The 20982-nt window shown below is 54.8% G+C and overlaps 3 protein-coding genes across 4 annotated transcripts; 1 reads left to right on the top strand and 2 right to left on the bottom strand.

The window, feature by feature from the left end:
* Positions 1 to 2056: 2056 nt before the first annotated feature.
* Nkpd1 (NTPase KAP family P-loop domain containing 1) lies at positions 2057 to 8025 on the bottom strand. Its single transcript, XM_038338418.1, has 4 exons — positions 7935 to 8025; positions 6557 to 7006; positions 4887 to 5018; positions 2057 to 3852 (listed from the first exon to the last, which is right to left on the bottom strand). Exons 1-4 carry the CDS (start codon positions 8023 to 8025, stop codon positions 2057 to 2059), a joined length of 2469 nt encoding a protein of 822 aa, XP_038194346.1.
* Positions 8026 to 10595: 2570 nt separating this feature from the next.
* Positions 10596 to 18747, bottom strand: Trappc6a (trafficking protein particle complex subunit 6A). The gene is made up of 6 exons (XM_038339427.2): positions 18632 to 18747; positions 12444 to 12511; positions 12198 to 12315; positions 11621 to 11704; positions 11421 to 11514; positions 10596 to 10862 (listed from the first exon to the last, which is right to left on the bottom strand). The coding sequence occupies exons 1-6, from the start codon at positions 18713 to 18715 to the stop codon at positions 10831 to 10833; spliced, it is 480 nt and encodes a 159-aa protein (XP_038195355.1). The 5' UTR covers positions 18716 to 18747; the 3' UTR covers positions 10596 to 10830.
* A 240-nt stretch (positions 18748 to 18987) lies between these two features.
* On the top strand, positions 18988 to 20982 carry Bloc1s3 (biogenesis of lysosomal organelles complex 1 subunit 3). Of its 2 annotated transcripts, none has more exons than XM_038340021.1 (2): positions 18988 to 19246; positions 20141 to 20982. In XM_038340021.1, the coding sequence occupies exon 2, from the start codon at positions 20150 to 20152 to the stop codon at positions 20738 to 20740; it is 591 nt and encodes a 196-aa protein (XP_038195949.1). In that variant the 5' UTR covers positions 18988 to 19246; positions 20141 to 20149; the 3' UTR covers positions 20741 to 20982. The 2 variants fall into 2 exon arrangements, with proteins under 2 accessions (XP_038195949.1, XP_038195948.1); XM_038340020.1 differs by having other exon boundaries at positions 18993 to 19195.

Genomic DNA, 20982 nt, shown 5'->3' with positions numbered 1-20982 from the left:
TCCTAGAATTCTCCTGTTCTAGTTTCCCTGCCTCTACTTCCTGCCTGGCTACTGGCAATCAGGGTTTTATTAAAACAATACAATATAAACGAGAGGGTACAAGACCATTGTTCCACAGTAGACCTCCTGACATACATAGGTTCTGAAAACCAAAGATGGGTCTCCTACAAGAGCAGCAATCTTGCCAACCCCCACTCTGTGGGTGGTAAAGGTCTAATTCTGGTCGTCAGGCTTGACAGCAAATGCATTTATTGGCTGGCTGATTGCAGAGCCATTTTCTAAAACATATTTTTAGTTTATTTTTTAGAGAGGGTCTCACTATGCAGCCCTGGCCGACTTGGACCTCTCAAAGATTCGGCTGCCTCTGCTTCTGGAGTTCTGGGAGGAGGAAAGGTGTGTGCCGCCATGTCCAGCACTGTGAAACTCCAAACATGAGCTCAGTCACAACAAGGCTGAAAGACACATTTCCTAATGGTTACAGGGACCCTCTGACCTGTGTTCACTCCGCCAGAAATCGTGAGAGACCAAGGAAGTCAGGGGTGGACTGGCTTAGCCCGAGACCTAAGGGATGTGAAGCCAATACCAACAACCAATGAACCACATAGCCTGAGAGTGGGTGAGCTCTTGGTTCCTGAGTGAGGGGTACTGTCCTCTTAGTCCTCAGGGTCCTGGCTCAAAAGTCACAGATTTGGTCAGGAGTGTAAATCAGTAAGCCCCTGCCTAGAGCCCCCAGGGGTTGTAGCTCAGTGGTAGAGCCCCTGCCTAGAATCCCCCAGTGAGGGGCTGGGTATGTGGCTCAGTGGTAGAGCCCCTGCCTAGAATCCCCCAGTGAGGGGCTGGGGTGTGGCTCAGTGGTAGATCCCCTGCCTAGAATCCCCCAGTGAGGGGCTGGGGTGTGGCTCAGTGGTAGAGCCCCTGCCTAGAATCCCCCAGTGAGGGGCTGGGGGTGTGGCTCAGTGGTAGAATGCTTGTCTATCAGGCAGGAGGTTCTCATAAATCCTCAGTACCACAAAACAAAGTCATCCCTTTGACCGCAGGTGTCTATGTAATTCAGGGCTGAGTTCTCTCCACACTATAGTGGATGAGGGACCCCAGCCTGAGTGTAGCATATTTGACCACTGGGGACTCAGGAGCCACCCACAGTAGTGACACTCATCCCTGGTCTCTGATCAGGGAAGGGCCCAAGCCAGCCACAGTCTGTCCCACCTGGCTTTGCTCTCTGCCTCTGTATTTCCCTCATGTCTCAATCTCTGTTCCTCAACTTCCCTGCTGGTGACGTGGTTTCACAGTCAGTAACCAGCCCCAGCCAGTGGCCCCGGAGTGACTCGTAAAACAGGCATATCCTTAATAGTTCCTCTTAGACAGTTACCTGCCTATCTGGGGAAGGCAGTCCACACACCCATCTGGCTGAGGCCTATTTAGCCAACATGCTGAGGGGTGGAGCCACCTGGTGAGGTCACAGGTACCGCCCTGGGAAATGTCAGTTCCTGCTCTGCCCACAGAGGGCAGTCTAGGGTGTGGGGAACAAAGGCCTGGGATCCCCTGAGGCCTGGGTGTTCCCCTTTGCCTGAGTCAACTTGGCGTCTGCCCTTGATTATCTCCCCTGCCCCCGCAGCCTCACCCACCACCCCCGCAAGCCTCCTACCAACTGGGATGCCAACATCAGTTGCTAGGATGCAGTTCAGAGGCCTGGCTTCCTGAGCAGGAAGTAGTTTGGGGCAGGTGGCATCCTCACCTAGCCAGAAATCCATGACATGAAGGCCAGCCCTGGCTTTCCACAGTTTCCTTTATTGCTTTTTTGACTCCTGTGTTCCTCACTGGCCCCTCTGTTGGCTCAGACACTGGCGGTAACAGCCTACTCCGGGAAGCTACTACTTGCCACCCTTTGGCTTCCAAAGTCACTAGGGTGTATGCATCCCAAACCCTTTTGGTCTTGAGCCCAGCCCTGCCTTCACACCCTCATCAGGACAGGCGGGATGTTGCTGCCACCCGTGGCTGTTGGTGTTCTTCATTCCAAACCCAAGCGGCCTCTACACCCCATGAAATTAAAGGACTTTTAGGCCATCAGCCTTGGTTTGCCGGTCCGGTCCCTAGGGTAATGTGCTTCTCTACTGTGTCCTGATCCATGGGCCACCTGGGAAGTCCCTGCGGGGTTATTGGCTCGGTGACTGGCCTGAGGATCATCCCGGGATGGGGACTTGGGTGGGCTGGGCGGTTTGAGCGCGCTGACGGCCCTGATGAGGCCCATGCGGCGGCGGATGGAATGGTCCAGGTTGACGGTGCAGCGCAGCAAACTCTGTGCCTCGGCCACGGTGAATGGGAAATCAGTGCCCAGAAAGCGCTCAAAAAGCTCGGGGTCGCCATCCAGGTCCAGCACATTCTGCAAGGCCTTGGTCATGGTGTGCAGCTCGCGACTGTTGTCGCAGAAGACGTCCCAGAGACGTGCGCGGCCCTCGGGCGCGCCCCCCGCCTGCTGCCGGTCCTCCAGGCATTGCAGCACCCAGCTGAGGCGACAAGGCCACTGGTTGGCGAGCACCACCCAAGCCACAGCGTGGCGCGGGGTGGGTCCCACGCGGTCCGTCTGCTGGTGCTGCTGCTGCTGCAAGAGGCGCACGGTGATGGGCACAGTGTTGACGATGCGCCGCATGGACACCACGTTGTCGGGTACGTACTCGTACAAGCAGTCGTGCTCGTCGTGCAGGCAGCAGAGCGCCTCCTGGATGCGCCGCGCAGCCTCCGCGTCCACGTGGCCCTGCGTGCGCTCCCCGTCTGCCTGTGTCTCCACCGCCAGCAGCTGAGTTCCCTCGCCGGCGCCCGAGCCTTGGCTCTGCGGCTGCAGCTTCCGTGTCAGCTCCCGGAACAGCAGATCGTCGCGGCTGCGCACCGCGTCGTGCAGGAATTGCAGCTTGGTGCGACGGCCCATGACTGGCACGGAGAAGGGCAGCGTGACTGTGCGGTTGAGGAACAGGTAGCCGTTGTCTGCCGTGCCCTTCATGTTGCCTGCACTCTCCAGGCACGCGGCCAGGATGCTGGGGTCCACCACCAGGATGAAGATGAAGGGTGCGTGGCTGTCGGACAGCAGCGTGTTAATGGCGTTCAGCACGCCCACCACGCGCTCCGGGTAGCAAGTGTCCAGCCCTGTGACCTCCAGGACCACGCGCAGCCGGCGCCGCTGGTAGATCTCCAGGAAGCACAGGAAGTCGGTGAGCAGCTCCACCTCCTTCTTCACCTCGCACATGAAGCCCAGCTGGCTGCCGAACTTCTCACGCGACACCAGACGCTCGATCTTTTTGCGCTGGCTCACGAACAGGTGCTTGCCCACGGAGTACACGGCCATGAGCAGCCCCGAGCCCGACAGCGTGGTAGCTGCGCCTCCCAGAGCCTTAAGCACGCCACGACCCGAGTGGCCCGGCGCATGGCCCCCCAGCGACAGGTACAGCAGCCCCACGCCCAGGCACAGCGCGGCCAGCAGCGCCAGCAGTGCCAAGCACACGCGGCGACGGCAGTGCCACTCGCGTTGGCAGAGGCCCTCGCGTGGACCACCTGGCTTGTTGCCCAGCACCGAGTACACGCTGAAGGGCAGCGCGCCGTAGTGGTGGCGGATGCCCTCGCACAACGTGGTCACCAGCCCCGCCCACAGCTTGTCGGTGCCGGCGTACTGCCAGGCGCTAAAGCGGATGAACAGGAAGCGCACGTTCCTGCGCCTCAGGTGCAGCTCGGTGATCACCGGCTGCAGAAACACCAGGAACCACAACAGCTGCGGGACGCCCCAGCCGCGCACGCGCCTCGGTCGCCACTGCACGCGCTGCAGCTCCTCGCTCTCGCGCTGCGCGGCCTCCTGCTGCATCAGCGCTGGGGGAGGGGAAGGAAGATGTTAGCGGAGATGGCAGGGAGGGGCTAAGCCCAAGGGCACATAGGTGGAGGTGGGAGGCCTGAAGAGAGAGACTGGGAGGTCGAGGACAGAAGTAGGGACCTCCCTGGAGAGAGGATGGGACCGAGGTGGAAAGAACTGGGACCAGGCAAGGTTCCATACCAACGGGGGAATGGATGAATAGGTGGACAAATGAATGAAATGCCCAGGTACAAGGAGATGAATGGATGGATAAACGAATGAATGAAACAAGATGAATGAATGGATTGTGAATGAATGAGTTAGTGAAATGTGGGAAGAGGACAGACCAGACAAGGCAGCGGGAACACAGCCTGCATCTTTCTCTGGCTAACTGTCCCTCCTCCACTCTTGGTGTTACTGAGGACAGGTGCATGTGTCTCTCAGAGAGGGCAGGGCCATCCCTCCATCCCCCAAGCACCGAGGAGGTCCTGGCAGCATCTGAACAATGGGTGTTGAGTCCTCTGGGACTGGACGTGAGACCAGTGATTAGTGAGCGGGACTGTCGCCTCGCCCACGACCTAGCCCAGGGCTGGAACTCAGAGCACCCTTTTCTGTGTCCTCATCTCCTCTCTTGCTGCACGCTTGGAGCAATGCAGGGCCAGCAGGAGCTGAACTGCAGCCATGACAGAGCGTGGCAAAGGCTGTGTCCAACAGCTGGCTAACTTTCTGCTGGCATCTTCAGGGTACATCTGTGTGCTTGGGGTCTTGGAGACAACCCCCCAACCCCCACCAGAGTGCAGGGCTTACATCAAAAGCAGGGTTGTGGCTTGCAGCCTTAGTGAAAAACCCAGGCTTTCTCCTTAGGGCACTAGGGAGCAAGGAGTGTTCTTGAGCAGGGGTGGAAGGAGCAGAGTATATTTCAAGAAGGTTCTTCAGAGTAGATTTGGTGGGGGATGGGGGTAGGGAGAGGATGGGACTTGGAGAGCAGGAATGGGACCAGTGACGGTGTTTCCTGCCCCACCCCTGCCTGCCCTCGATACAAGCAGACACTCACTCATGATCTTGTCCAGCATCATGTGAAGACGGCAGCCAAAGGGAGCATAGAAACCCACGGTCACAGGGACAGGTACGTGACACAGGGTTTTAGCCAGACAGCTGCAGTAGACATCATCCTCCGTCAGGATGTCTAGAGGTGGGAGAGGGAAACTGAGTCAATGAGGCTGGTTAGGTGCCACCCTCCCTCATCCCATGTGCCCTCCGTGCCTCCAGCCAGCCCTGCTCTGCCACCAGCATCCTCCTTCCTGAATCCCCAAGGTGACTCAGGTCCCGCCCCTCCATGGAAGGGCATCTATCTAGGCTCTGCCCCAGTCCTGACCTAGAGATTTGCAGAATCTGAACTTCTTGGCCCTGGATCAGCCCTTTGCATACCCATGGTTCTCCTAGGAAGATCCCATAGACCTTTCTTGGGGCACAAGGCCCGCAGAGGCTACAATACTCTCACATCCCCCAAAAGTGTCACACACTTCCTAATTCCTCACAGGTACTTAGGAACTGAGCGAGGCCTGTGAGCCATTTGTCCATTCTGTGTCAAAGGCCCTAGGTAGTAAGGAGGGGAAGGAGGCTGACCAGTCGTGGGTCAATGCCCGAGTCTAATGACAATTTAGAACACAAGTTCCTCATCCCAGAAGGCCCTGTGTACAAGAAAGTCCCCTCTGCAGGGGGCACCCTGTCCCCCTGAGCATTACTTCTTAGACCTAGAATTAGGGTGTCCAAAAGGTAGGGCCCAATTGTGGAAGTCAATGCAGTGGGCTCCGGGGTGTGGCTGTGCCTGGTAGCAGAGCCAGGAAGAGCTTAGGAGAAGGTGAGCTGAGGTGACCTCGTCCCCAACCATACCTAATCGATGGGTGGCCTCACCTTACTAAGCCTCCTTTTCCTGCACGTGAAATGGACTTCCTGGCCCCAGGTGCCATGGCAAGGCTGTACATGCCCAACCTCGCCACGAGTGCCCACTCATTCTTGCTGCTGTGCTTTCAGTCCTGAGACAGCTGCGTGTCCCCACCTTTGCTATCGCCACCCCGAACCTGGGTCATGAGTCAGCCCCTCCCTCCTCCCAGTGTCCCCTCCTCTGAGGGACACCCCAAGCCTATATGCCTGTCTTACCTTGACTGTCCCTGGAGCAGGCTGCCTCAGTGCCTAATATGACCCTGCCCTAACAATGGCCCCATTCCAAGCCAGGTCCCCTTTCCTGCCTGTCTTATTTGTCCTCAACGTGACTGTCACCTCCTCACTGAGCGTCTTCCTGTGGCCCACTGCACCAGGTGACCATGCCCCCCATCCCTGAGTGTTCTCCCCTCCTCCATGCACTCCCCACATCTTCCTTAACCTTCACTCTCGATCTGTGCCCCCCCAACACCACAGCTGACCAAAATGCTGCCCCAGGTCCTCATCACCTCCTACCGCACGGCCTCTCTGGCCTTGTGAGCCATGGAGGGAGGGCTAAGAAAAGAGAAAGCAGAGGCAGGGCACCAGCCGAGGGACAGGGCAGAGGCACGGGCCTGGCCCAGAAATCAGGGTCCCCAGCAGTTGAGGAAGAGACCAAGGGGTTGGGATAAACCCTCTCCTGACAGGGATCACAGTGAGGACAGGCCCAAGGCACCACCAGCCAGGGAGCGGAAGCGAGGCAGATGGGGACACAGCCCCAAAAGGAAGGCCTGGGCTGAGCACCGGCGCCATAGGAGGTGAAGGAGCCACAGGCTGGGGGCGCAGGCAGAGGCCGCGCCTCGGTGGGCTCGCTGGGCTCCAGGAGGGCACCGGCTGCAGAGGGCAGGGCTGGGCCGCTGCTGGCCATGGCTGATACTGCTGTGGGTGATGAGGTGGCAGGCTGGGGGGCGCTGGCTGGTCCTATGCGAGCAGCGGCGATTGCAGGTGACCCTTTCTGGGCCCTGCGAACTGGACAGTGCCGCTGCCGCAGCGGGCTGGGAGGGAGGGGTGGGGGTTGTCGCTGCTGCCGCTGCCGCTGCTGTTTCTGCAGAATGAGGGGCTGGGGACACCTGCGACAGCCGCTGCCACCCCGGTGGCTGCGGTATGCCTGCTGCCAGTGAGCCTTGGGGGGCAGCTGACAGGGCCCATGGGCGTGAGTGGCCACCGGGTCCTGGTACCACTGACGACAGCATCCTGGAAGGAAGGAAGTGGAGGTGACTGGGACTGGGTCCCGGCCCCCCTGAGGACACTGGTTTGAACCAGGTTGTGCTATTTGGCAAGGCTGGACTGGAGCATCCATGGGAGCCCCAGAGGCTCCAGGAGTAGGAGGAGCAAAAAGGTCCCAGATGAGGCCAGACACAGGACACACAGGGTCCATGCTTCCCAGGGAAGACAGAGAGAGGACACTACCAGACATTCCTGCATCTTGGCACCCCAAATCCTGAGACTAAATTCCTGCATCCCTAGGGGGGGTCTTAGGGTGAGGATGGCTGAGGATCTACTCGGAAGTGGCCGGAGTAAAGGGTGGTGACATGGAGAAGGGACAGGCCAGGGGCTGAGAAGGCAGGTGGGCCCTGAGCTGTCAGACCCCGGCAGTCTGTGACAGCTTTAGTAGGAGGTCATTGCTCTCTTCCCGCTCCCCTTGGTTCTTGTGGGAGCCTGAGCCACTCCCTCAGACACACTCAACAGGGGCCTCCCCTCCTCCCACCTATGATTCCTCTGGAAGTCGTCCCCCACCTCCTGGAGACTTTCAGAAGGGAGTTCCCTGCTCCTTTTCCCCCCACAGTGAACACTCCAGCCTTTGGGTTCTACAAGAGCCAAGCATGGCCGTGGATGCCTCGAGCATCAGATTCGCGGGAGGCTGGGGTAGGAGGTCAAGACCCTGTCTCAGCTCTTTTCAGTAAGACCAGTCTCACTTTGTAGCCCAGGCTAGCTTGGAACTTGCAACAATCCTCCTGCCTCAGCCTGGAAAATGCCAGGACTACAGGCATGTGCCACAACCATTGGCTCTTGTGGCTTTTCTCCCTGGAGCCTGTTTCTGCGGGTGCACATAAATTTAGCACCCACCCACCCCACCCACCTCTCTTGCCGCAGCTCCACCCCCTCAAGACTGAACTCGTACCTTTTTGGTGCCCCGAGTCAGGATCCAAAAAGTATTGCTCATTGGGGGTCCGGCCACTTTTGGTGAAGTGGACATTGCAGTTCTTCTGCATGGCGGGCCGTGACGTCAGTGGCCGGGTCCTAGATGGAAGGGTCAGTGATCAGCTTGGTGGGGTCCCTGGCCTAGTCTAAGATGACTCCTTGCGACCTTGGACAGGCAAGAGGCACAGTTCAGGTTTGGGGTAGGGGGGCTTCTCTGGGTCACTGGAGTGGGCACTGAAGGGAGAAGCTGGCATGGCCCCATGAAGGAAAGCCAATGGCCAGATGATGAGGGGTTACTGTGGAGCCAGGTAGGGAGTACAGAGCTTGGGGCGTGGAAGGGGGGGGCACTATAGGAGGCTGATGCAGCCTGGTCTGGGGAGCCACCAAGCAGAGCCAGAAAATTTCTAAAATCTAAGAGTAGGGAACTGCCCGGCATGGTAGCACACACCTCACCTTTAATCCCAGCACTCAGGAAACAGAGGCAGGGGATCTCTGAGTTTGAGGTCAGGAAGAGCTACATAGCGAGACCTTCTCTCACAAAACAAAAGCAAGCATAATAAATGTGGGAACTAAACACAGGGATGGAGAGAAGGGACGTCTGTGGCAAAGAGAAACTGGTTCCTTCTGAGGAGACTCAGGCAGTGGGGTGGGGGCGAGCAGCGTGTTAAGAGGTTCAGAGGAGTCAGAGATGAGCTGGGGAGATACTGTCTGGCCCAGGGCAATGGGAACCTGGGTAATTAGGGTTGGGGATCAGACCAGCGGTTCAGCCCACCACCTCATGCTCCCCCATCCCAGTCAGGGCTCCCAGTACCTACCTGGTGGTGGCCCCGCGGCCCCAGCTCCCTGCCGTGGCCACACGCAGGCCTAGCTGGAGCCCAGTGGCGCCCGCTCGGCCGGTTCTCCGGCGTGTGTCCCCGCCCTTTGGGCAGGCGCCTGACCTGCTGCTCTCTAGTACTGGGTACCTTGGACTGGATGAACCCAGGAAGGGGTGGAGAGCAATCCTCCCACCAGGTTTCTGCGCACCTCTGCTGGGAGGGAGGAGGCAGAAAGAATTCCACGTCTGTGGCACAGCTGTGTGACCACCGTGGGTCAGTGACTTCATCTCTCTGGGCCTCGGCTTCCTCATTGATGAATAGGCCAGACTGGCACCTGTTTCTTGAGGTTGTCAAAGGGATGAGTCCATCCAGCCCGGGGCTGGCCCTTAGGGCTAGCACCAGCTGACCCATTTACCAGGCGCGGCTCTGGATGCTTCGCATAGAACCCTGGCAACAGCACACACAGGGAGCGGCTCCCGAACCTGGTCACTCGGTAGCCCCTTTATCATCACAGCCCACAGAAGTCGTGTCCACTTCACAGATGAGAAACCTGAGGCCCAGAGATACAAAGCCTCTTCCTTGCCCCGGACCACACAGAGTGGGGAACTGAAAGGAAGTGCCGACTTCCAGGGTTCTGCCCTGTGCTTGGTCGGGCCAGGGTGGTGCTGGGAAAAGGGCGCTCCATACTGTGGCATTCTTTCCCTGCATCACCGGGGGCCTGGGTGGCCACGCTGCCTCCTGCTGTCGAGGCCAGGCTACTTTCTTCCCACTGTGAAGTTCCTTCAAGCCCCTTCTTTGGGGAATGTCCTCTGGCCCACCTGGGAGGCAGAGATGTATCTAGAGGGGAACCGTGGAGTGCCAGTCCTGCCCACTAGGCTGCGTAGCAAGGAAAGGGCAGAAATTCAAGGCTGCTGGACCTAGGGAGGGGACTAGGGTGGGGCCGACCAGGCAGGGGGTCATGTATGCAACCTGTGATACTAACACTTTAGTTGTAGGGAACTGGAGAGAGGGGCAGGCCGGGGAACATAGGGGACATCTGGACCTCTCTAGAGGTGGATGCCCCAACCACAGGGACCCAGCTGAGCCTGGTGACACTTATCAGACGTTGCTTGGGAGGCTGAGGCAGGAGGACCATCCATGAGTTCAAGGTCAACCTGAGTTGCTAGCTAGACCTTGTCTTGTTATCTTATTGTATGACTGTTTTGTTTGTGTGGGTACCTGGTGCCCACAGTTGTCAGAACAGTGCATTTCACATCCTGTGGAAGTAGAGTTATAGATGGTTGTGAGTCACTGTGTGGGTGCTAGGAATCAAAGCCCAAGCTCTCCGCAAAAGCAACAAGCACTTTTAGCCTCTGAACCTTCTGTCCTGTCCAGCCCAGAGAGACCTTGTCTGGGGGTTGGGGATTGGAGCGATCAAAAGCTCAGTAATTAATGCATACTGCCCTTGCAGCGGACTGGATTTGGCAGACATACACATAATTAATGCATACTGCCCTTGCAGCGGACTAGATTCGGCAGACATACACATAATTAAAAACTAATAAAGACCCATTGGCCCTTGTTCCTTCCCCTGCAGGTTGCAGTCCCTGAGCCTGGGTACCTACCCACACAGCAGTGGGCAGCAGAGCCCAGGCTCAAGTCCAAGTGCAGCCTCAGATGCTACAAATACAACCAGAAGAAGGTGGCAGGGTGCGGCTGCATGCACCGTGTCCTGCTGGGCCGGGGGCAGTCCCCGATGTGTTCATTGGCAGAGCTGGTGAGCTGGGCCAGGTGTTCAGGGTGGGGGTGGGAGCAGAGGGACTTGTGACAGCCACTGCACAGGTCTGTTTCCGTGTAAAGAACCTTTATTGAACACTTGTCATGTGGGTGATGCCCCAGTGTCCTCCATGTCCATTCTGAAGTCATGGGACCGTCCTGCCCCTCGGGGCCCTCCGGCTCCTTCCATTCCCTCGTCTGAAGCACATGATGAGCTTAGAGCCTGTGAGCTCCAGCTACAAGACCACCTGCAGAGGTGACCGCTGAGACAGGGCCACGGTGCCACCATCTTGTGGGCTGGGGTCCTCAGGACTTCTGAATCACCACCTGGAACTTACCTGGAAGGGAAGAGCCAATTTTAACTGGGGCTGGGACAGGAAGCCTGTCAGCAGGCTGGCTGCTCACCTGCACCAGCAGCCTGGGGAGCCCTGGAGTAAGTGGGTTATTGGGGACTGCCCCCACCCAACTGGCCCAAATCCTAGACCAAGAGGGAGCCTAGGGACAGGTGACTGAACATGTAGGAGGTAGGAGGGCTGGCCTGAGCTCATGACATGTCTGCTCATTCATCCCAGGTCCCCACAATGGTGAGGAGCGGGACTCAGGCCCAGCAGTGCTCTATGGGTTAAGATAAGAGCAGGTGGGCAGTAGGTTTCCACACTTCACGGTCATCAGGGGACCTGGCCAGGTTTCCTAAGATGCCCCACTGCTACATCTCCTTAGAGGCACCCCAGGGTGGCAGGCTGGGTACATGGGTATGTTCACGTTAGCTGTCTCTGGGCCTCAAATTCCCTGTCAGGTGTGATTTGGTACTCTGGTTCCCCTTCCCAACACTGAGGGACCAGGGATGGGGAAGCCCCAAAGCCTACACCACATTTGAGGGCTCCCGAGTGACTTACAGGCAGGCAGGGCAGCCACAGAGGCGGTGACTAGGCTCTGGAAGCCCAGCGTATGGAGGGCGCCACACAGGAGGCCGCAGGTGAAGGCCAGGAACTAGGATGGGGGACACAGACCACTGTGGGAGGAGGGGACACCAGGCCCCGCGCCCAGAGGCCTAGCAGGGGTGGGCAGATGGGCATTTCCTGTATTCCCCTAGTACCTTGGGAGCTTCCTCTAGATACTGTGACCCCGAGCCCATGGTGATGAGGAGGGGGAAGCTGTTGTCCTGCAGCACGTAGGTCCCCTGGCGACAGAAAAGAGACAGAAGGGAGAGAAGACCCAAGGAACGGACCCAAGGACCCCAGCACCCAATCCTTCAGCGCTGCTGGGGGCCTGGGCACCCTGCTGGACACGTGGTTTCGTAGGAAGCAGTCGCTGTCTGGCAGGAGTGCTGGAAGCTGAAGCCCTGGCCCATGAAACAGTGGCAGGGAATGGGCACAGTGTGGGCGTTCGATGGGGACTACCACAAGCCTGGGACAAGAATCATCATGTTGAGGCCACTAGCTAGCTCACTCCTGACAGGCAGGTTGAAGTTGCAGAAATAGCCCTGCCACCTGACTGCAGCCCTGGCTTCCCTTTGGGGCTCCAAGGTGAAGGTGTAGATGATTATGGAGAATCTATGGTTCTTGCTTCCCAAGTCCCCAGTGGGCCCACTGGGAGGTTTCCTTGTGGGTTTCCACTGCCCCCAACCTGGAGGCCAGGTGCTGGCACTGAGCCAGGCCAGTTCACACACCCACCTGGTGGTTGGTTCGGAGTCCATCCATGTGCTTTTGGAACATGGCTGCCCACAGGTCTTTGCATAGGAACTTGAGGGCATCCAGCTCCTCTTTAAAGGCCAGTGACTCCCGGGGCAGCCTGGGGAAGGATGTTGAATGGAGCCAGGCCATCTGGTTCCCCACCCTAGGTCTTCCAGCTGAAACCCCAACATCAGGTCTGCCCACCATCCCAGGCAGAAAAGGAAGGCAGGCGGAGCTGGCTCTCACCTCTCACCCAGAGCCTGGCCCACGCGGAAGCCCAGGCCCTCCAGGACCGACAGGCTCTTCTTCTTTCCCTAGAAGGTCAAGAAAGGGAGGTTCAGGAAGACACTGTGCTGGTTTCTTCCCCAGCTTTCTCTCCCCTCGGCCTGGAAAGCTCAGCTTCTAGAGCCTTCTACCTGATTCCTGAAAGCTGTCCTGGTCTTCCGCCCAGGTGGAGTCTCTGAATCCAGCCCTCATCTGTCCCCAGCCCCATGTCATCCCTGAGGTTGGGGCCTAGCTGTCGAGTTCACCTAGGTTGTCAGTTGCTGGCACAAATACCCAACCAAAGAAGGGAAGAGAAGGGCTGAGCGGGCATGCTGTTCCAGGTGCTCATGGGAACGCTACTTGCATTCAACTTTGGGGAGCTAAGGCCGACTGCACTTCATAGGTGGAAACAGGCTCCAAAGAGTTAAGAGGCTGCCCTAGGCCCTCTGCAGACCAGACATCCGGGCTACTTGGAAGGCTGAGGGAGGAAGGTCACATGGTGCCTGAGCTAGAGAGTATTCAGGGTCAGAGTGGGCAACTTGGCCAAACCCTATATCGAGAAAAAATTTCAAGGCACCTGTGGTGAGGTACTCCTATAGTCCCCAAACTTGGGTAACAGAGGTGGGAAGACCAGAAGCATGAGGGTCATTCTCAACCACAGCAAGCTGAAACCAGCCTGGGCTACATGAGGTCCTGTCTCACACAGTTACAGGAAAAGGTTGGAGGTGTGGCTCAGCAGTAAGGTATGCCTGAGACCTTGTATTCGATTATACCTCAACACGCCACAATCAAGGGGCTAGCTCAATGCAGGGGGGCCTGGGTGAAAGCACCTACATTTCAAATCAAGGTGTTAGCCAGGCATGGCAGTACGATCTCTGACCCTAGCACTTGGGAGGCTGAGGCAAAAGAATCACAAACTCGAGGCTAGCTGTGGCTACATACTGAGAGACCCTGTCTCAAACGCTACCCCCTTGGATGTGATAGTACACACCTTTAATCCCAGAACTCCAGAGACAGAGGCAGGTGGATCTTTGTGAATTCAGGGCCAGCCTGCTCCACATAGTGAGTTCCGGGACAGCCAGAGCTACATAATAGATCTTATCTCAACACCAAGATATAAAGATAAAAACAAATGAAACATCAAAGCCAGCAAGACAGCTCAGTGGTAAAGTGCCAGCCAAGCCTCAAGACCCCAGTTACATTCTGGGGTCTCACATGGAAGGGCAGAACTGACCACCCAGAGTTGTCCAGGTGTGGTAGCACACACCTTTAGTCCCAGTACTCCGGAGGCAGAGGCAGGAGGATCTCTGAGTTCGAGGCCAGCCTGGTCTACAAGAACTAGTTCCAGGACAGCTAGACAGCTAGCGCTGTTATAAAGAAAAACCCCGTCTCAAAAAAACAAAAACAAACAAACAAACAAATATATGAAGTTTGTATTTCCAGAACAAAAGGACCAGACACCAATAAACAAGTAGCCCAGGTGACCCAGCCTCTCAGCGCCTCTGTTGCAGTTTCCTCAGAACTCTACATCCAGAACAGCTTCAGAGCTGCTGGCTGAGAGGGTCCAGCCTCACAGACTGTCCACCCAAACTTCAGAGAAGCCTGCACCTTCCCATCACTCCAAGACTGGACAACAGCTAGCTCTCCCAGGACTTGACCATTATCCCAATTTTCTCAGGGTCCCCTAAAGACGCCGTCACCCCAGACAACAGGAAACAGTGTAGAGAGCATGATGCCCATATTCCCAAGAAGTGGGGTGGGTGGGTTTTGATTATTTGGTGGGTTATGGATGTTTGTCATTGTTTAGGGGGTTGGTTACAAGTTATTATTGGTCAGGAAAAAAGCTGAACAAAGGAGATTAGATTCAGGGATCCAGATCTGAAAAGGGAGGAGGGATATAGAAATGATAGGATAAGAGAGTAGATTATCGAACTGAATCTGCTTTCTTTTCTTTTTTTTCCTTTTGGTTTCTTTGAGACAAAAATGGTCCTGATTGTCCTAGAACTCACTCTGTAGACCAGGCTGGCCTTGAACTCACAGAGATCTGCCTGCCTCTGCCTCCCAAGTGCTGGGATTACAGGTGTGAGCCACCACCGCCCAGCTGAATCTACTTTCAAACTAAAAAACCAACTACTAGTCTCAAATATTTTACATTGGTATGGAGTTTTGTACACTGATACAAATTTAAGGTTATTATTGTTATACTGTACATGTTTCTATTCCTTAAGATATTTTTGTTTAATGATACAAATTTTAGGTCATTTTTGTTATACTGTTTATATGCTCTAACTTTTGTTTAAGATGTTTTTGTATATTGATATGTATTTAAGGTTATTTTTGTTATATGTATATGTGCTGCTACTCTTGTTTAACATATTGTACCTATGGAGCTCATTTAAAAATGCAATGTAAAGTTCTAGTCCTTAAAAACTGGTATTATAATGCCAGGCAGTGGTGGCATATGCTATTAATCCCAGCATTTGGGAGGCAGAGGCAGGTGGATCTGTGAGTTCAAGGCCAGCCTGGTCTATAAAATGAGTTCCAGCACAGCCAGGGCAAGAGAAACCCTGTCTCAAAAAAGCAAAAAACAAAAAATGAAAACAACAACAAAAAGCTATTATTAGAAGCCATTTAGGGTAATTAAAAACACAGGTTAGTAGTTAATCATCTGTAACAATTAAACTTGTAGTTATGTTAGGTATGTTAAGATCACAGAGAGATATATTTTAGATAGACAGTCTTCAAACATTTCAAAGACCTACAAAATATGGCATTTAAAATATTTTAATGACATAGGCTTTTCATGACAATGAGACACATCTCCTGACAACACCAACTTACTTCAAAAAAGGATGACGGGCATTGAAGAACCTCCATATGGAGTTTGATTTCATTTGTGGGAAAGTTAGTCACTGGGCAAGAAACTGCCCTTGCCTTAACTGTTGACAGTATGCTGTCCAAACTGGAAAAGCAGAATACAAAAGACAGCAGCTGCCAAACTTTGCCAGACAGTGTAGGGCAGTCCTTCCTTCAAAAATTCCTGCTTCACAGAAATCTAGGCCTGTAGGCAAAAGATGAATACCCCGGTGTTCCAGAGGAACTTTCAGTGACTGTCTAGGCAGTCAGATTCTCTGTCATTTCTTTTTTTTTTTTTTTAAAGATTTATTATGTATACAATATACCTCTGTGCCAGAAGAGGGCACCAGACCTCATTACAGATGGTTATGAGCCATTATGTGGTTGCTGGGAATTGAACTCAGGACCTCTGGAAGAACAGCCAGTGTTCTTAACCTCTGAGCCATCTCTCCAGCCCTCTCTGTCATTTCTATAGTTTTGAAAATTGCTTGCTCTGCACTTCTTGTTTACTTGGGTAATAGTATATCCTTCCCAGGTCTCTAATGGGTATTAAAGACTAGATTGGAAACGCAGAAAACTTACATAAGAGGTATAAAGTGTTTAAGGTTGAGAAACATATAAGTTTAAATTGTTTACCTAAAAAATATTTTGAAATCTAAAAAGATTGTTTCATGATGGAAAAGTTTTGATAGAAATGTTTAGGTATAAACTTTAAATTAATCAAGGTAAGATAAAGTATTTTCTCAAATATGCCAGATACAAATGGACTGAACTTTGTGAATGTAATTCTTACCTGATAATTATTCTTATTGTGTATAATTTTACAATTTTATGTTGGAGTTAAAACCGTTCCTTTTTATTTAGACAAAAGGGGGTAAATGGTATGGGATATGTGTACACTGTGTGATGATGCATTGCTGTGATGGGCTTAATAGAGAGCTAGAATATAGACTATAGGAGGTACAGGCAGGACTTCCAGACAGAGACAGGAAGTAGGAGATAACTGAGGTACAGAGGAGACATGAAGGGAAGGAAGAAAGCAGAACAGGCTATACACAACATATCGTAGATTAATAGAAATGGGTTAATTTAAGTGATAAGAGCTAGTTAAAAACAAGCCTAAGCTAAGGCAGGCTTTCATAATTAGCAAGTCTCCATGTCATATTTGTGAGAGGAGCTGACAGCCCAAAGAAAACTCTGAGTACAGTGAGACAACAGAAAGCAGGGGAAGGCCAGGGAGGTGTGCAGAGAAGCCCCCACCACAGCAGCGCTTCCAAAGGCTCTTTGTCTCTTATTATCCTGGGGGAGATAAAGCAGGGACTCTATTGCCTATGAACAGACCAGAGCCCAGCCAGTCAGTGTGTTTTTAGGGCTGTCCCCCCTGACCACATGATCATGGGTAGAAGGAATAGGGGGTGTAATACACAGAGAGGATGCTGGGAGAGATGTCACCAGTATTGGGATAAATGACACACAGTACAAAGCAAAGAGCAGCTGGGTCAGGCAGATTATCTATCCACAGATAAATTCTGGAGCTGAGGGATTGAGTTTTTGGTTTTGGCTGTTCACAGAGCCTGTGCAGCTTCCAAAACATGGTCCTTCTTTCAAAGTCCCAATCATGAAAATAAAAACAAGTTGTCTGCCTCAGGTGCTGTTCTAGGACCTGAATATTTAACATCCACAGATAAACTGCAAAAGTCCTTCTGATAAAATGGAGTGTTTGCAATAACCCACATACTCCTCCACAGACCTTGCTTTATTTTGTTGTGCTGAGGATAAAACCTAGACTCTCACTGGGGATTTCTAGGCAGGAGCTCTACCACTGAGCCATACCCCAGCCCCTCACTGGGGGATTCTAGGCAGGGGCTCTACCACTGACCCACACCCCAGCCCCTCACTGGGGGATTCTAGGCAGGGGCTCTACCACTGAGCCATACCCTTAGCCCCTCACTGGAGGATTCTAGGCAGAGGCTCTACCACTAAGCCATAACCCCAGCCTTCTTATAGACTGCAAATTTCTTCTATATGATTATAATACTAAATGATTATAATGCTAATACACTGTCACTGCCATCTAGTTACATCATACTGTTTAGGGAATTAGAAAAAAATTTCAGACAATCATTACAGACATAATTAAGAATAATCTATGCCTCACATCCTAGTACTTGGGAAGTGTAGGCAGGAGGATCATGTGTTTGAGACTAGAATAGATTCCAGGTGCAGCCCCCTGGGAAGCAGAGGCCAGGAGAATCACACGGGGAGCACAGCGCGCAAACCAGACACAGAAGGGCCCGCATTTGATCCAGAGGTGCTTTTCCCAAGTCAGAGAAGGAAAAGAGTTGTTTGGAGCCTGCACACCTGCACACCTATAATCCCAGCACTTTCCAGCCAGAGTGGCTTCATCAGAAGCCAGCCTGGATTAGACAGTGAAAACCTGCCTCACGACCACATACTCAGGAGATGGGGGGGGGGGGGGGAGCGTCAGGGAAGAAAAGAGAGAAAATAATAATGCAGGGGCAGAGCAGTCTCTACTGCAGGCCTTGACCTCCAATACCGAAGGATCCAGAGGAGGCCATGACAGCTGCCATGTAGCTTAAAGTCAGGGAAGTTCCTGAGCCCTGCTGCTCAGGCCTCACTCCCACCAACTCTATTATCCCAGCTGTGGAACCCCAGCGGCAGTAGTAGGAGCCTCTAGAAGAGGGCCCGGCAAGCTCACATTTCTGCGGACTCGGGAAAAGCTATTTGTAAACCTTTTATTTGAGAGTCAAGGTGACACAGAGCAGTCTTTTCATGGCCCAGATGGAAGGGTCAGGCTGACCTGCCTGATGGGGTGGAAGACCCAGGAAAATGGGAGTGTGACACCCAGGACAGCTCAAAGGAACACGTAAGTGATAGGAACTATTATGGGTTACAATACTTCAGTGACCCCAGCAACACCCTCCACATCACTGGGTGGGGTCTTTACTCACTACTGGAGCCAATCCCTACTAAAAGACCCACTGTGTGCTGTGGGTCACCCGGGGCACACAGGCAGCAGGGTCAGATAAGACGGGGTACGGCTAGGGTGCATCTTCTAAGGAGAAAACGGAAGGATAGGGAGATTAAGATGTTGAGTTGCACACTGGGTGGCGAGGCGAGTCCTCATCCGTCCCTAGTCTACAGCCAATTACCCTAAATACCAACGGCTCTCCAGGACCAGGCCCCGAACTGAGCCCCTGTCCCGAGTCATCTCACGCCACCTCAGCAATGACCGGCCAGGAGGGCTCGATCGCACCGAGAAGTCACCCCCGAGGCCACGGTGTGCCGCTCACCCCTGAGCCAGGGTCTGGGTCCCGGGCCCACAGCTCCGCCACCATCTCGGTGTGCAGAAACTCGAACAGCACCGCGTCCGCCATGCACCGCCTCGCGCCCCACGCTCCCAGACAACGCTTCCGGCTCCCATTGGGCAGCTCAGGAGGTAGAGCCGCTCTGATTGGTGCACTGATATAGCCACGCCTCCTCCGCAGGCGCAGAGCCCGCTGAAGACGCGGAAGCGAGGGGGCGGGTGCATCGAGCCCCTTCTTGGGCCTCCCACGTTAACCTCTTCCGCCCTTACTTCGCTTCTCTCGTTGTTTCCGGGTCTTCGGACATTCCCATTGGCTGAGTTTCTGACTCAAGTGACTTTCCCAGTTTAAAAACAAAAAACAAACAAACAACAACAAAAAAAATTCAAGTGTCCTACAGAATTTTCCAAAATATTAAAAAATACGACACGAAAACGACTTGTCTAACCGCTTTCCTATTGGCCGGAGCTTGACTCATGTGACTCCACACGGAAAAACCGCCTCACTTCCGCCCGGCGGCGAATCCCTCGGGTTCGGAGCTTCGGAGACCTGGTATGGCCGTCTGGGACCGTGGTGTCGGTGTCTCCCGTTAGTGTCCCCCGCGTGAGTGTCCCCGCGTGAGTGTCCCCCGTGTGAGTGTCCTCGCGTGACTCCCGTGAGTGTTCCCGCGTTAGTGTCCCTGCGTGAATGTCCCTCTCCACGTTAGTGTCCCCCGTGAGTGTCCTCCGCGTGAGTGTCCCCCGTGAGTGTCTCCCCGTTAGCGTCCCCCGTTAGTGTCCCCGCGTTAGTGTTCCCCGTGTTAGCGTCCCCCCGTTAGTGTCATCCGTGTTAGCGTGTCCCCCTTCCCCCCCGTTAGTGTCCCCTCGAGCGGTCGTGCTTTCCGCGTCCGCCTTGGCGTCTGTGTTGGCTGCGAGCTGGCCAGGAGGACAGTGGAGGATGTGGTCTGTGCTGGAGGACTCTGGGAATTCTTGGTTACAAAGCTTTTTGTGAAAATTATTTTGTATTACACTGAGACAGGGTCTCTCTGTGTAGTTCTGGATGGCCTGGGACTATTGTAGACCAGGCTGGCCTCGAACACACAGAGACCTGCCTCTGCCTCCCGAGCGCTGGGATTACAGGCGTTATTATTATTTTATAGTTACTTTGTGTGTGTGTGTGTGTGTGTGTGTGTGTGTGTGTGTGCGCGCACGCGCGCGCAGTGGTCGCTGGACTACTTGAGAGGTCTCAGTTCTTGAGCCTTCCACCATGTCCATCCTGGGGGCGGGGAGGAGGGAGTCAAACTCACAAGCGTTTTACCCCTCGCTGACCCATTTAGTTCCAAAGCTTTGCTTGGCCGGTCCTCGGTTTCCCCAGTGTACATACGAATGATACTGAGATGCAGAATTCCAACCCATGTGTACACCAGAGGAACCTGAGGCTGAGCCTGAACTGGCTGGGGGGTGACGGTGGAGGGGCTGGTACTTCGGACCTCACGTCCCCGCGCTCCTCTTCTCCAAGCTCCGCGCCATGGCATCGTCCCAGGGTCGGCGGCGGAGGCCAGGGACGGTGGTACCTGGGGAAGCGGTGGAGACCGACTCGGAGCTGTCTGCGTCCTCGTCGGAGGAGGAGGAGCTATACCTGGGTCCCTCGGGCCCGACTCGCGGACGCCCCACGGGACTCCGCGTGGTCGGAGAGGCAGCGGAGACCGACTCGGAACCGGAGCCCGAGCCCACGGAGGCGCCGGGAGACCTACCCCCACTCGTGGTGCAGCGCGAGGCAGAGGAGACCTGGGGCACCGAGGAGACCCCGGCCGTGGCGCCTGCGCGCTCGCTCCTGCAGCTCCGGCTGGCGGATAGCCAGGCGCGCCTGGACCACGACGTGGCGGCCGCGGTGAGCGGCGTGTACCGCCGTGCGGGCCGCGATGTGGCCGCCCTGGCCGGGAGGCTGGCGGCTGCTCAGGCCACGGGGTTGGCGGCCGCCCACAGCGTGCGCCTGGCTCGCGGGGACCTCTGTGCGCTTGCCGAGCGCCTGGACATCGTGGCTGGCTGTCGCCTGCTGCCGGACATACGAGGGGTACCAGGCATCGAGCCCGAGCAGGACCCAGGACCGAGAGCTTAGGCAGACTCGCTGTCATCCCCCTCACGCGCACACACACCTGACTCTGCCCTTGATCCCGGATCACCACGGTCCCCAATGCCTCGGAGCCGTTGGTTTATGCCAAAAGAAGCCAAGTCCTGCATCATTGATTTGTCCCGATTTTATTTATTCTTAGCACAATTCTGGGATCCCCACCCCCAAAACTGGGTTCAGGTTTTGTGGACATCAACTCTGGTCTATTTCCTAAATCAAGCTTTACTCGT

Source organism: Arvicola amphibius, chromosome 8 (assembly GCF_903992535.2).
Source record: "Arvicola amphibius chromosome 8, mArvAmp1.2, whole genome shotgun sequence".
Classification (NCBI taxonomy): Eukaryota; Metazoa; Chordata; class Mammalia; order Rodentia; family Cricetidae; genus Arvicola; species Arvicola amphibius.
The sequence above is the reverse complement of the archived record's forward strand: the minus strand, read 5'-3'. Positions and strand labels throughout refer to the sequence as shown.

Bases quoted from the DNA above. Each gene is read 5' to 3' on its own strand.
- Trappc6a (XM_038339427.2), bottom strand. From the start codon at position 18,715: ATGGCGGACGCGGTGCTGTTCGAGTTTCTGCACACCGAGATGGTGGCG. The intron at 12,316-12,443 runs GTGAGAGCCAGC...ATCCTTCCCCAG, and splicing joins GGCCAGGCTCTGGGTGAGAG to GCTGCCCCGGGAGTCACTGG. The intron at 11,705-12,197 runs GTGGGTGTGTGA...TTCTGTCGCCAG, and splicing joins GACTCCGAACCAACCACCAG to GGGACCTACGTGCTGCAGGA.
- Bloc1s3 (XM_038340021.1), top strand. From the start codon at position 20,150: ATGGCATCGTCCCAGGGTCGGCGGCGGAGGCCAGGGACGGTGGTACCT.
- Nkpd1 (XM_038338418.1), bottom strand. From the start codon at position 8,025: ATGCAGAAGAACTGCAATGTCCACTTCACCAAAAGTGGCCGGACCCCC. The intron at 7,007-7,934 runs GTACGAGTTCAG...CCTTCCTTCCAG, and splicing joins TGACTCGGGGCACCAAAAAG to GATGCTGTCGTCAGTGGTAC. The intron at 3,853-4,886 runs GTGAGTGTCTGC...CCCCTCCCCCAG, and splicing joins GATGCTGGACAAGATCATGA to CGCTGATGCAGCAGGAGGCC.